Source organism: Mastigoproctus giganteus, chromosome 11, assembly GCF_048544385.1.
Source record: "Mastigoproctus giganteus isolate SK-2022 chromosome 11, ASM4854438v1, whole genome shotgun sequence".
In the NCBI taxonomy this organism is placed as follows: domain Eukaryota; kingdom Metazoa; phylum Arthropoda; class Arachnida; order Uropygi; family Thelyphonidae; genus Mastigoproctus; species Mastigoproctus giganteus.
This window is the reverse complement of record NC_143585.1, coordinates 139941625-139957585: the sequence shown is the minus strand read 5'-3', so window position 1 is coordinate 139957585 and position 15961 is coordinate 139941625. Positions and strand designations below refer to the sequence as shown.

The 15961-nt window shown below is 36.3% G+C and overlaps 1 protein-coding gene across 12 annotated transcripts in view; it reads left to right on the top strand.

Annotated features, from left to right (window-relative positions):
• Nucleotides 1–15961, top strand: part of LOC150078475 (nuclear factor 1 X-type-like) — a 798656-nt gene that overhangs the window by 550343 nt on the left and 232352 nt on the right. For 11 of the 12 annotated variants that reach the window (XM_090384789.1, XM_090384790.1, XM_090384788.1 and 8 more), the window contains one exon: nt 10061–10237. The exons of the other annotated variant lie outside the window; for it this stretch is intronic. In XM_090384789.1, the coding sequence (XP_090240915.1) occupies nt 10061–10237 (177 nt within the window). The remainder of the gene's footprint in view (nt 1–10060; nt 10238–15961) is intronic. 12 annotated transcript variants of the gene reach the window in all.

Genomic DNA, 15961 nt, shown 5'->3' with positions numbered 1-15961 from the left:
CCTATAAAGTAGAACTAACAGTGATGTCATGAATGAATTCATCCCACAGCCCTTATGTATCCATTATCCAAGGTTACTTCTTCATGCCCAGTCAAAGAAAAATTAGTTTTCTGAAAGTAGTTTTGAATAGTAAATATTTAGATATAATTCCATGTATTCCACACATTCATTGGCCATCTTATCTCAGTTTTCTTAATTTTCAAAGTTAAAATGGGACTGGCTTCTTTACCAACTTCTGTTGAAATATTTGCTATTATAATATTTTCTGAATTTCTTAAATATTTAAGAAATTTCTAGAATATTTCCAGAAAGATATAGAAGATCCCTGGATGTGGTAGAACATTGTGGATGATTTTGGAATATCCTAGAAAGTGGGAGTATTGTTTTAATATTATAGAAGGTTGTAGATGATTCTAGAGTGTTTTGCGATAACATAAATTGAGGAGTAAAGGCTGTAACCTATAAACTCAAACACTCATCATTCAGAGTGCTTTGTGCAAGTTGTGTTTCACGATAAACATGACAAGAAATAAGGAACTGAGTGTTGAAAAAAGAAGTGATATTATAACTCTGTATAAAGAAAGTTATTCCATGAGAAGTACAGGTAGTTTTCGCTTTATGAGTTCCCGGAGGCGCCTCCGTAGCCAGGTGGGAAGGAGCAGCAGTGCATAGCACACGCTTCTTGATTAGACCGGGGTTCGAGCCCGTCACCACCAAATACTGAGGATGCAGAAAGGTCAGGGAATGACCACCGCATATTCCCCGAGCAATATGGCCTTAGTTGCTAATGCTCCTAAAAACCAAAAAAGAACAAACAAACAAACGAGTTCCCGGGTTTACGAGTTTTTATCCAAATATCAAATATCAACAGAATCGAAAATATGAACAACGTTAATTGCAATAAATAAATGGTAAACATTCATAAATATGGCATTTCAAACCACACGCGTTACTATACTATACTATACAATACAATACAATACTACTGTGCATGCATTTATTTGTTCAAGCAGAGGTAAGTCCAGCTCTTAAAGAATTTTGGAAAGAATTCCATAGTTTAGATGCGATCAAAATAATAAAACGAGTTTGGGGCAAAATTACAAAGAAGAACATGGCATAAACTCATTGATAATTTTGAAGGATTTCAAGAACCAGCAGAGATCGTACAAAATGAAACAGAAGCGGTCGTTAATATTGATAACCAATTAAGGTTTCTACAACTAACATCACTGATCTGCTTAAACATCGAATGGAGAGCTGAAATCAAGACTTCCTTGAAATGGCAAATTGTGGAGAAGCTGAGAAAAAAGATTTACCAGATGAAACTCCTATTCATTCATTTACGCTCAAGGTGATGAAGCTTTTTAACACATTCTCTGTATGAGTGAGAGTTTCACGTCACAAGATTCAAATTTCAAGCACACTAGAAAAGTTGCTACAGATTTTTAAAAAAATGCTTATGCATGCTATCGTAAAATTTCTAAAGAAAAGAGAAGACTTTGAAAACACGACTTAGAAAAGTCATGTGGAAAGTCTTGGAAACACACGACTCTTGAAGCATTTCCGAAGAAGAAAACAACTCCTTGTACTTCCAACAAACCGAGTGCTGAGCCAACAATGAGTAAAGAACCATCAACAAACAAGAACCACCAACATGATGAAGAATAAACATTCTTTAACATTCATATGACAAATAATTTGCTTGATTTTAAAGGCTATGTTTTCATTTCTTTGGATAAATAAATCAATAATAAAGCATAAACAATTATTTTGTTGACCTTTATTTAACATTTCTATGGTCAAATTTCATTGTTGAGAACACAACCCTCTGTTTTTAACATTACGTCTATGGGAAAAAAATTCCCACTATACGAGTTTTCGCTTTATGAGCTTGCATTAGGAACAAATTAACTGGTAAAGTCGGGAACTACCTGTATTGGCAAAACACAATGGAAGCACAAGATAAGATCATAACACTGATTTCTAAATGCAGGCAATGACTTACTACACCTGAAATCCAAACTAAAATCAAAGAACAGAGAAACTCCTGTGTGTACATCCTCCGTAAAACGTCATCTAAAACATGCAGATCTTCATGGTCATGTAGTGGTCTGAAAACCATTATTAAAACTGGAAAATCAAAAGAAACAGTTGGCTCTGACTAAGAGCCATCAACATTGGACAACTGAAGAGTGGAAAAATGTATTGTGGACAGATGAATCCAAAGTTAAATTTTTTTCCAAGCATAGGGTTTGTAAAATGATCAACTGAATTAAAAATGGTGCTACAGTCAAGCATAGTGGTGGTTCCATCATGATCTGGGGTTGCTTCTGTTTTTCTAGAGTGTGGTGACATTGCCAGAATTGAAGGAATTTTAAGAAAAGAAGGCCATAAAAGCATTCTTGAACATAATGCAATATCTTCTGGACTTTGACTCTGTGGAAAAAATTTTTATATTTCAACAAAATAATGACCCAAAGCACAGCTCTAAGCTGTGCACAGACTTTCTAGCAACTAAACAACAGGAAGGGGTATTGTAAATTATGGTGTGGCCAGCTTACTCACCTGACTTAAACTCAATAGAGCTTTTATGGGATAATTTAGACTGTCAAATCCATGAAGTCTGCCTATCTTCACAAAATTTATGGAAACCTTGTAGATCTCTTGGAATAATGTTAGTCGAGATTATTATTATTCTATTGAAGTCACTATTACAGAAATCACCAGAATGCCATGTCTGTGTAAGGCAGTGATAAAGTCTCGTGGAGGATATTTTGATGAAAAATCAGTATACATGTTAATATTCATATCAATATATATATATATATATTTTTTTTTTTTTTTGCTGTAAATTTTTAAATCTTCTTCTAGCATTATAACCCATGGTTGGTCTTAGCCTTCTCAACGATGTTCCACCAGTGATCTTTAAGTCCTCTTCTACATCATCCATCCATCTTTTCTGTGGTATTCTTCTTGTCCTTCTACCGGTAGGTTTCCATTTCATTATCCTCTTAGTTGTTTTGTTGTCATCCATTCTAATAACATGTCCCAACCAGGCAAGTCTCTGGCTCTTCACAAAACTGACGATGTCTGCACCCTGAATAAGATTGTCAAGTTCATGGTTCATTCTGATCCTCCAGGATCCATGAACTTCTTGTACGGGCCCAAAGATGTTTCGCAAAATTCTTCACTCGAACACTCTCAACAACTGCTCATCTTTACTTGTTAATGTCCAAGCTTCACAACCATATGTTATATAACTGGTCTAATGAGACTTTTGTATATTCTTAATTTTAAATGTCTGTTCAATACTCTGGACTTCATTAGTTTTTCATGTGCATAGAAGCATCAGTTTTCACTCAGAATGCAGAACTTAATTTCATTAGTAATAGAGTTGGACTGGTTTGTCTGCAAACCTAGATAGGCGAAATTCGGAACATGCTCAAATGAGAAGCTGCTGGTTCTTAAATTTGTCGTGTTATCTGCCATCCTCTGGGCTTCCATATATTTTGTCTTTGCTTCATTTATCCTAAGTCCTCTTCTTTGTGCTTCACTAACCAGACTGGCCACTGTTTCCTCTAGTGCTACTTTAGTCCTACTGATAATAGCGACATCATCAGCATATGCACAGACCTGCACTTTCTTTGTGCCTATGTGTCCAATCACTTCTAATTTTCTGACAGCTGCCTCTAAAACCAAGTTAAATAACACACTAGAGAGTGCATTGCCCTGTCTAACACCAGATTAATGTCAAAGGGAGTCGTCAATTCTCACCACTGCTTTAGAGCCAGCCAGGGTTGCTTTTATGAGCCTAACAATCTTTGCGGGTATGCCCAGGAGAAGGAGCTCATTTATCATTTCCTCTCTTTTGATTGAATCAAAAGCTTGTTTGAAATCTACATATAGGTTAAATAAGTGTATATTATACTCAAACACTTTTTCCTGTATCCGCCTCAAAATGAAAATCTCGTCAATTGTTGAATGAATGGGTTTAAAACCACACTGATCTTCTCCAATGATTTTCTCTAAATATGCTGCCAGTCTGTTATAAATAACTCCCGGCAAAACCTTGTAAGTAATGCTCAGCAATGTAATGCATCTATAGTTAGAGCAAAGCAGTTTATCACCCTTCTTGTGAATCGGCTGTATGATTCCAAGTGTCCATTCATCTGGGATTTTTTCCTCAGATCATATTAATAGTATCAGATTATGTATTCTTCTCCATAGTGTCACTCCACCATTCCTGAGCAACTCTGCAGTTATTCCATCAGCTCCTGGTGCTTTAAAGTTCTTTAAGCACTTAATAACTTTTCGAATTTCTTTGAAACTAGAGTCTTCAATGCATGGTTCTACTGTATAGTACAGTAAATGTTTTGTTTCAGTCTTACCTCCTGTCAAAATATTCTTTCCATCATTTGCAGCTATATTTCATATAGGATAAAGTCAAATTCTACTGGCTATTTGTTGAATGTGCATTTTTTCATCTACTAGAGAGAAAAACACAGGCAGATCAAGACCCTTGATAAGTTTTCTTTTGTTGCTGCTGTCCACATTAATACAAAAAAAAAAAAAAAAAAAAAAACATGAATGCCTAGCACACCCACCCTTTCACACTTGCCACCTCAGAGTCACAGAAGGTAATATCTTAATAAAGCTCAGCCGTATAAATGTCTGTCAAACCATTTATGATGCAAGTAAGGCTTGAAATCTGCTCATTAGTATCAGTTGCATTGGCTTCACCCAGTTCACCAATGATAGCTTTATAGTATGCTAATCTTTGAATTTCTGCAACTCCCCCTCCCCAAGTTCTTGTTTCAGAGAGTTTTCACATTCCCAGGCCAGTCTGAGGTCATGAGCTGTTGCTATCAAAATTGATTCATGGCCTTGGAAGGTTTTTGCTTCTAGGTTGCCAAGGATGAACAATTGCAAAAGGCTTCTACAAAATTGGGGTACGAAGAAGAAAGAAATCTCTTTGTTTTTTTACAGTATTTTGAGATTTTGCCAGTTTGGACAAAATTTGAGCTTACTTATTGTTAAGGAGCTAGATGGCATTTATTTTTCCACATAAGTTTGTGTTTTTTTTTTTTTTTTTTTCTGTATTCTATTTTTCCCAATCATATTCTGTAATTATTTCTTTGCTTTTTTTTTTTTTTTTTTCCTAAACTTAAAATTTTATCATTTTGTGACATGCTTAAAGCAACTGTGAGAACTACATTATATAGAAGATTACTGAACTAACTGTTTTGAGATCTTGTTTACATTATTCACCCATTTTTTTTTTTTTCTTTTTCAAATTAAAAATTTCTCATGGTGCTAGTATAGTCATATGGTTCTGTATAAAATATTTTCCCACTGTCTGAGCTTGTCTGTGCTATATTAGCATTAGAGGCTGATGCAAGAAAGCAAGCTTCAGCCAAAAAAAAAAAAAAAATTTCCATTTCACCCATCCATTTGCTCCAAAAGTTTGCCCAATTCTTCCTTGAATTTAAGCTATCAACTTCCACAATGACAGATGGAAGTTTGTTCCAGCAATCAACTACTCACTGGCTAAAGGAAAATTTCTACACATCTATTTGACAACTGTCTTTCCTCAATTTCAGTTTATGTCCCCTCAGGTTTGTAATCTGAGCAAGAAGAAGAATCCCATCAGCATTGAGCCTGCTCAGTCCATTTAAGGCCTTATACACCTCAATCAGATCACCTTGCAGGTGCCTAGTCTCCAGATGCTTCAATTTGCAGAACTAGCGACTCTACATTTGCATCCTAGCAACTCTACATCCTTCCTAAAATGAGGCTTCTAGACCTGACACATACTCAAGGTGTGGCCTGACCATTGCCCTATACAAGGGAATAAACACCTCCTTATCCCTGCTAGCAAAATTCCTGTATTTCTTTGACAAGGCCCCATGACCTACTCTGGCATCCTGTCTGCACTGCTCAGAAAACTTCATATCTAACCGCACAATTATCCCCAGGTCTCTTTAATTCTCCACTATCCTAACACCACCCATATATGCAGTACTTTGCTTAAACTTCAGATATATGGTCATACTTTTGTAATAAATACATATTAATCTCCTGTGATAATGTTTTTTTTTTTATTAATAGGAAAGTAAATAATGAAAAATTACTGCAAAGTTGTCTCTATCTGCATTCAGTATGCTCAGTAATGCATTAAAGGTGATAAATCAAGGGTTTATTTTGAAACGTCTTCATTCTGCCTGTAAATATGCTATAAAAACTTTGTTATAAATGGGCTCAACTGGCTTAATGTTGTCCTCTTAAATACTTAGCTTTAGTGCAGTGTAGTGCAATTACAGTGCTGTGTAATTAAAAGTAAACCATTTGTCATTGTAAATTGATTTTTATGAGTTTATGGTTTTTTTAAGAGGTGTTCTTTATGTCGATATCTACCCTTTTTCATAAAAAAAACAAAAAAAAACACACACAAAACAAAGTTTTATTGTTTTTTTTTTCTCCCATCCTGCAATAAAACACACATGGTATGATGCAGTAAGTTTCATGAAATTGGATTTTCGCTGTTCAGTTCAGTGTACATGGACAGCACTTGGCAAAACCAGTTAAACACCACTGCGCAATAGCAAATAGATATAATCACATATACCTGATCTGGAAAAATACATAGTAGGAAGCACTAAATACCAGAAGTCATAACACTAAAAGTTCTAATGCTGACTGCCAAAATGGCAACAGTCAAATTTGGTAAATGAATTAAAACACTAATATGTTTAAAATATTAACATCCAAAACACTGAAAATGTCAAAACATTGAGATTTCAGCTTACCAGTAGATCAAAACACCAAATGGTCCAAATTCCAATGATTGAAACACTGACTAGTCAGAATTCTGAAGGAAATGCCAACAATCTATAAAAGTCAAAATGCCAATTGATCAGTCCATGGTGATCTTGTAGTTTATATCTCAATTTATGAATAAATCTAATGGCATATTATCCTATGGTGTAGATGGTGTTGCTACACAATTCCTGAGCTCAGTGAGAAGCTAAAAAGAAAATGTGAAAGTAACAAAGTTTGTTTGCACCAAGCCTTTGGTGATATGCCACTAGATAAATCCCTTGTAGAAGTCCAGAGGAAACCTCCCTCCATCTTCTGCAGAAAGGCACACTGTGGCTAGGAATCATGATGAAGACCTGCATGTGTAACCCACTGGTTATTATTTTTGTTATGTATCTGTCTGTTACATAATAACACTTTAATTATAATTATATGGCATAGTCAGCTTTTATACAGGACAACTATAATTGCCTCTTCAAAACGTTAAATAGTTTTCTTAAAATGCCTAAGGATTTTTTGCAATTTATGAGGCTGTATTTTGCATCCCTATGAGGGGGTAAGTTACAGTGAATCTGCACAGTTTGTATAGGAATGTGCAGAATGGGAAGAAAAGATGGATGATCAGAAATTACTTGTTAGATTAAACTGATTCAAGATGTCTCTATGCTGTCCTCTCTCTCTCTCTCTCTCTCTCTCTCTCTCTCTCTCTCTCTCTCTCATCCCCCCTGGGATCACACAGTGACAGTTTAATTGGGTGGAAAAACAGCTGTAATAAAGCCATTGATAAATTTACCAGTTATTGTTGGCCTAGGCTCACTTACACTGGCTTGTTGTGGACTTTTACAAGGACAGTATAAAAAAATGTTTATAAACAGAATTATGTAACTGTTTAAATCCTTTTTAGGATAGGGGTCAATTTGATGGATTTTTAATCTCCCAATGAAAAGAACAAAAATAAATAAATAAATAAAATAAGATGAATTGTTATGGGGGAGATAAAAAAAAAAAAACAAACCAAAAAACTGATTGTCAGTAAACTATTTTGTTGGTAAACTGTTGATTGTAAATAAACTAAATAAACCACAAAATAAAAATAATCAGTTGGTAATTTGGTAATTTCCGATTTTTAGTATCAGATACAATTTACATCACGGCAATACAGCTGTTTTGTGCTATAACCTGTTATAATTTTTCAGCATTTTGATCAGTTGATGTCTATAAAATGTAGCATTTTGAATAGTCAAAGTTTTAACAAATTGGTGTTCTGAACTGTTTGGCATTTTAAGCCTCTCTGTGTTTTGAACTTTTGGCACCTTGAACTTGTTGGTGTTTTGAGGCAGTTGACATTTTGAACTATCAGGATTTTCAAGAGTTGGAATTTTGGTTTTTGTTATTTTCATTGTCAGTAATATGATCTAAATCCATACACAGGTCTGTCTAAATTTTCCTTGAGAGAGAGAGAGAGAGAGAGTCAAAACACGTTTCAGAAAATTACTGTTTAATCTTTTTTTTGAAGCCTTTTTCATACTCTGCTCCAGCACAGTGTGTTAGTTGTCTGATGGCACTGGGGGTTTCTCCCATCTCCACTCTGCTCCAGCACAGTGAAATACTGTGAATCTGAAAACTTAACCAGTCATGACAAATTCTCTATCACTCTGTTGATAATGCTCCTGACATCAACCAAGTTTTCATTTCCTGTTTTACCCAATCCATGAAAGAAACTTTTGCTAGTCAAATTGGGCATTCTAGAGACAACATGTGAAACTAAAGCATTGCAAATCAGTCACCTTAAAGGCTGTTCAGTTATAAGCATATGGTTCAATGTTTTTATATATACATGGGACAAAGCCATAAATGCTTCAGAATCATTTCTAGAAGTTTAAATAGTAAAAGGTCTTTTTTATTTAATGGCATTCATAATTAAATATAAATTTTAAAAAATATTTTTTTTATTAAGCTTAAATGCTGCAATTAAGTTATTTTTTTTAAGAAGATAAACCGTGTCTTCACTAGTCATTACAGAGTGAAACCATATGATGTTAAACCAACCTTTCCTTACATGGCCCACAGAACCTCAGAAAATTCCAAATGCAGCCATGCAACATAAAAAACTGAGCACTACTAGTGTATCGCATTGCCAATGCACTATAAACAGAGTAATATTTGTGTTCTTCTCAGAGCTCACAGTGTTGATTTGAATATCTCTTATTGTTGGTCTCTCTCTCATTTACACAAATGATATGTTAAACAAACTGAAAGTAACATAAAAACTGCCATAAAAAGTGTATTTAAGCCAGAACAGTAATGATAAGCCCAGATACATTTAAATTGAGCTCTGATAAAGATTTAGGTTGAGAAAGAAAATATATCAATCAACTGGTGACAAAACATTGGCATATGTATAGTTTGAAATGATTACACACAAGATAAACAACATATATACTTAAGATTGCATGAGAGAGACATACATTAGATAGCTGTGTGTGTGTCTGTGTGTGTGAGAGAGAGAGAGAGAGATGTTAATTGCACATGGAAAGAGACGTTTGCAGTAGACAAATGGAGCAATTAGTAAGTCAGAAACGAGAGACACATGGAATTAATTTCAAGAAGGGATAGTAATATGTTGGAAATAAGGGTGTGAGAAAGGAGATACAGCAATTAAAAACCAGTTTAAGTCAACTGAAATATCTGGATAACTTAAATCTGGAGAATGAGAAAGATTATTAGAAATAAAAATAGTGCTGAAAAAAATAGTGCATGGGAGGGAATAACAAATGACAAGAACTCTAACAGTTTGAGCAATTTCAGGAGGGAGGGAGGAGAGAGAGAGAGAGAGAGACACACACACTTACATATGTTAAATTCTAGGTATGGTGGGAAAAAACTTCAATCTTAATAGAATATAAAATTAAATAGCCAACAACCACATTAAAAGACTGAATAATACATACCATCAAAGTGGGTTAAAACATGCAGGAAAGAGACACTGCACCTGACAATAATTTTGTTTGGGTCAGAGATGGATCTAATCTGTATACAGATTATATACTTTTGGGTGTGCTGTAAATTTTCTCCAGCTAGAGTAATTCAAAATTACATCAGGTACTCTTGGTGACTTGTGTTAATAGGTCGTATATATACATTTTTATTCATGTTTTAAAGCCTTAAAAGAAGTTATTTTAATGTTTAATGCTTTCTTTCTTTTAAGAGTCCATGTCTGTTTCATATTCTATTATTCCTGTAGGTGCTGGAAATCCACCTTCTATACACTCTCCCCATATACCACATCCAGTCAAGATTAAATCTGAGGCCCCTAGTAGCTTTGTTCCAGTTACTGTTGGTCCTCTTACATCTCATACTCCACCTAAAGATGTTGGAATAACATCATCTGATTTAGCACGTTCTGCTAAAGCAAGAGATGGTAAAAATCTCTTATCTTTTAAGATATCTTTAATATTTTTATGTACTGGTACTGTTTAAATTTTTGCTAAAATCAATTTAAAGAATAAACCTTAATTTTAAACAACATTGGATATACTCTAATGATGCCATTTTTCTATTCATGGTCATCTCAGTGCCCATAGATGGGAACTTAGAATAGTACCAGTAAATATGGATTTTTTTGTTGTATTTTTAGTAACCAGCATTATATTGCATTTGTAAGCCATGAAAGGGAGAAGGATTCTAGCAATCCTTTAAAGTACCATACTTATCTTTCAAAATAATACATGCCAGTGTAGCCCACTCTGTAACATAATGATCTTTTCAAGAACACATATTTTAGTATATTCCAGGCCATGGGTGGGGGAGTAATTGAGGTAGCACAATGAGCTATCTCAACTAGCCACTTAAAGCAGCAATACACTACCATCTTGGATGAGTCACATAGATAGCACCCTGAGCAACCATTTGGGATAAGTCACTAAGGCAGTAACAATCAGCCTTCCTCTGGAGTAAGTTACTAGGGTAGCACAAGGAGGCCATCCTCTGGAGTAGGTCACAGTCATGATGGATGAGCCATTACCTAATCTCACTTTTGTAACAAATGAGCCATCTTCTGTGATAAGGTACTAAGGCAGCACAAGAAGCTGCCATCCAATATCACAAGGTGTTATCTGGGATCAATCTTAAGGCAACACAATGAGCCTTCATCTTGGCTCTACATTAAATCAGACAGTACTACCATGAACTGCCATTGTTGCTAATCCAGCAGTATGAAATCTGACAGCATTATGAACTGCCTGCAGAGCTCCACTACACTTCAGTCAACTGGTGAGCACATAGTTTAACCAGTGGTTTCTGCACCATTAGACTGAGCATGTAACTTGTACACCATATTCATCATTTGCAAACTTCTGGACTTATGAGTAGTGTGTAGGCGCCTCTGTAGCCAGGTGGGAAGGAGCAGCAGTGCGTAGCACACGCTTCTTGATTACGCCGGGGTTCGAGCCCGTCACCACCAAATACGGAGGATGCAGAAAGGTCAGGGATTGACCACCGCATATTCTCGGAGCAATATGGCCTTAGTTGCTATGCTCCTAAAAACCAAACAACAATGAGTAGTGTGTGACCTCTGTGTTTATGCTACAGAAATTCATATTTAGATGAATATGTATCAATGAATGCTAGATTGCTGATTCCTGAGTGTGTGACAGTAGTGTTCATTTAAAATGCTTACTGCAACACTGTACAAAATAATAAATGGAACTAACCATTGGATGAGTATGCAGATTTCCTTGTAACCAAAAGATGCTCCTTGGGATAAGGTATACTATTTTATAATCTTAAAGTGAAAAAAATTTAAGGTTGTTCACTTTTTGATGCCCTCCATCATTTCAGTCTGAACATAATTGTTATGAACCAGATGTAAATAAACCTTTTTTAATGTTAAAAATGCACTTTTTAAATTATTTGTTTAAAATAAAACGCTTCCTCTGCCATGCTTTAGACATGCGCTTCAGACATGTTTTTTTTCACGTGTATAAAAAATGTCAAATTTGGGTGTTATCTTTACTGTCAGTGAGCAAAACTTATTATAAACTAAAATTAAATACCCTGCAGTGAGTGGTCACTACTGAGAGATGTAAATGACATCTGAAGCAAGTGAGCATTTCCACTTGGAAATCAAACGTGATGGTAGTATGCTTTGGTAATTAGACAGGAAAGATGCTGCTAATTTTAAATTCTTGTTTTGCAACATTAGATAATTAATATGCATGAATAGGCATAAGAAAAGGCTTGGTTTTATTTTTTTATGGCCAAACTTCCGTAACAAAACAATTAATGATATAGATCAATCAGAAATTTAGAAATTCATGAATTCAGTCTATATGAGTGGCATTGATATTACTTTTATAGATTTTGTGTAAATTAGGGGAAAAGGAGGGGGGAGGACTCTGGCATACTTTATCCCAAGATGCTCCCATCAGAGGATTAAATGTCCATGACCAATAAATTCAATATATTTATATTATACATGGAAATTTCAAATATAAGACGTTTGTGCCATTGTGAAACTGGGAAACAGTCTACTTAATGAGACATTGAGCAGAATATATACATGGTATTTCATAACATGTGTGCCATACTTGCAGATCCCTTGATATACTTGCATACTCCTTGATGTGGGCACCTCCTATATGATTGAGAGGGACCTCCTCAGTGATGCTGCTGAGTGTTCAAACTAGCATCACTGGGATCCAATGGCCACACATCTTTACTAATAGCATATGACACAGCTAGAAACATGAAAAGGAGTGATTGAGACAAAATAATTGACAAGCAATATGAAACAGTACAATGTAATTCCCAGTAGAGATGCTGGGCCTGAAGTTGCTTCTGCCAATAACTCTGCCTATGTCTGTTTCTCTGTGTTTAGGTTATAGATTCTAGATTGTCACTGCTAGAACTTGGTATGTTTTCCATGTGCTGTAACCGGTGGGCTGGCCTGAAAAGGGTAGCCTGATGGTTGAGGGGCTTAGCTTTAATACATACTTTGGTCCATGCTTTGGCCAAGACAGGAAGTTCTGAGACCTGAGCAGGCACAATGACTGGCAAGCCTATTTACTAGGGTCAACTACACTAAAAGTCTTCTTCCCTTTGGTCCTGGGACAAGTAAAGGCCTGTTGGATGTATGGGCATAGTATCTAGGTGACTCTAGCATCCCACTTATATATGCACCGCCTGCTAGTTTACAATCTCTTCTAGGTTGCCATGGTGGATGTAGAGCATTAAATATACTGATTTTTTTTTTTTTATTCTGCTCTACTCCCCTGTGAGTAATTAAAATTTTCCCTCTTCCTTTGGGGCCTCTAACAGGTCCCTACCTGAAAAGAGAGCAAAGAAAGCAAAACAAAAAAAAAAGAAAAGAAACACAAAACAAAAGCTATACAGCCTCCAGTACCTCATTTTCTTATTGTACATTCAACAGGAGAAGGGGAAATGGGTAAAGTTGAAGGATAGATTCTCCAAAGGCGGTAATGCAGCTTAGTTCAGGCAATCTTTTAGTAGAAACTTCTTCAGTATGATACTTGGAATTGCTCTTCTAAACAGTATCTCTTGGAGGCATTCCAATTAAAGTAACACTATGCGAAACACTCAGTACATCACATGGCATAGTTGTTCAGTGAGATCTCCTTTAAACATCTGAAGAGGAAATGCACACCGAACTGAGAGACCAAGAGGGGGACAGCCATTAAGATGACATTTGTGTGTGAGAAGGGGAAACGAGGTCCAACTAGGATTCTTATCCTTACATTTAACATGCTTAAATTAGCTACTTCCATCAAGATATCTGAACTGTCCAATAAGACTCTATACCCCAATCTGTTGCAATGTTTAAGGCGCCAAAAATAGGGTCACACTCAGCTGGCATGTCATGTTTCTCCTGCTTGTGCTCACTGTGGAAGAAAGCAACACTAAGGAATGTTCTGCTCTGAACCATTATGCGTAAATTGTGTCGCTGCCAGCAACCTTACTCCAGAGCATACTGTCAGTGGGAATGTGAAACAAATCTGGAAAATCTAAATAGAGCAAAATATCCCATATGCAGAAGCAAAGAAACATTTATATGTAATATTAATAAATATGGGAATTCTTAATCCTCTCAATTAACATCTAAATAAAAACTTTCCCCAATAGGATATAACTTGTTTTTAGTAGAATATTAAAAACAGGTGGGTGCAGTAGAGGTGAATGAAAAAAATATGAAAGTGAAGATGATTCTATTTTGAATCTCTGTCCTGAAGAAGATATTGATACCAGGTGTCTTCTATTTCCTAAAAGCAGAATTGCCCTGCCCAAGTGGGTAAATCAAAATCCTTATTACTTCAGAATCCACTAAAACCAAGTCATCATCATCATCAGCCATTTTCAATCCACTGCAGGATGAAGGCCTCTCCAGCAACTTTCCAGTTCCTTCTGTTTTGAGCACTGGCCATCCATTTACTACCTGTGCTGTCATATGCTGGATGGTTTGGTCTTTTCCTCTTCACGCTGACCAGCTTTCTTGAAGAGAACCACTCTACACGTTCGTTGCCACCTAAGTGACGTAACAGGGCTTACCATCGAGAAGGTGTGCATGAGTGGATTTTAGGGAAGCAGGCCAACCGGACTTCTCCTAAATCTTCTGTAATAGAGAGATATTGGATCCATCAGTGTTTTAGGCTGAGTGTCTGATAACACACAGGATACCTGTTCCCCTCTTAAAACCAAGTAATAATGGTTAAATTGTAACAATAGAATTGTTGTGTATTCCAGTGAAATATGGAGGATGTCAAAACACTCCTGCATGAACCTATTTGCTTCTCTTTGTAGAAACTTATTTAAAGGCAAAATATGACTCCATCCTATGGAACTTTATCATCATCTTTAAGGATAAGAACAGGAAAACAGGAACGGTCTGGCTCATGAAGGAATCGTAATCCTTATGGACAACCATATCCCTTTTTGTGTTTAGTTAAAAACTTACTTAGAGGTAGTAGAATTCATCTACCAGCAGGGTTCCTCCTTGTAATCTGTTCTATGTGTTTGTATCCTGAGATAAACACCTTACAAGAAGAGTTCCGTGATCTTATTTTGCAATTGCTTTCTTTGTCCTTCTTTTATTGGAGATTTTAAATGGACATAATACTCTGTGGCTTAGTGCAGAAATTAATGAACAAGGTTGTAATGTTGAACATATGCTTGCCATATAGTAATGATCTCCACCTGCTCCCCCTTTCCCCTTCTGCTCTCATGGGAGATAGAACATATTTCCTATGGAAGTGATCACTTCCCTGTGATGTTTGGGGTAGACAACCTTGCCATCCATATAGAATCTCATGGTAGAAGTTTGATCATGCAGACTGGATCCCATTTGCACAACTAATGGAATTCAATCCTGTTCAAATTCAGCTGTAATCAGTGAATGTTGTAGTGACATGCCACAAAGTGTATTATCTTGCAGTGTCCCCGGGTGGCAAGCATTCTGTGGCCAAGCAATTTTAGAGCGTTTTCTCTATAAAGAGCATTTAAGCGAACAGTTTTTATTTTTAGTTTCAAACACTGTTTTCTTGATTTCTATATCAGAGTATCTCTTTTGCACTACAAGAAGTAGGCAGAACCCCAGAAAGAAAAACCACCTATTTCTTTTTCTGTTAGTACTAACTTACTAACTCAGCCACTTGGTCACCTCATGGCACTGCTCCTGCTTCCCCGTGGTGGGGCTGGAAATCCCCAAGGCCAAAAGGAGCAAAACATGGATTTTTGCAACTTTCCCCTGAGTCAGACAGCAAATCCAAATTCAATGGATTTGCACCAACCCGATAATGAAGCAACCAACAGAAAGAGACTGAACATAGATGCTTCCAGAGTAGAACATCCAATTTTCCTGACCTTGCATTCCTTAACAAATCAGGCCATAGGCAATCTATCACCATACCTCATACAGAAATGTCTGGAAAGTGTAGCATGTTCCCCGAAAATGGTAAGATGTCTTAAATCTGGCGACCTACTGGTTGAGACCACCAGCTCCAAACACTCTGAGTCCCTTTTCAAACTCACCACATTTGGTGGAATCCTAGTCAAGGTGTCACCATGCTACACTCAATATCTCCAGAGGTGTCATTTCAGAATGGTACCTAATGAATGTCTCAGAGGAGGAAAT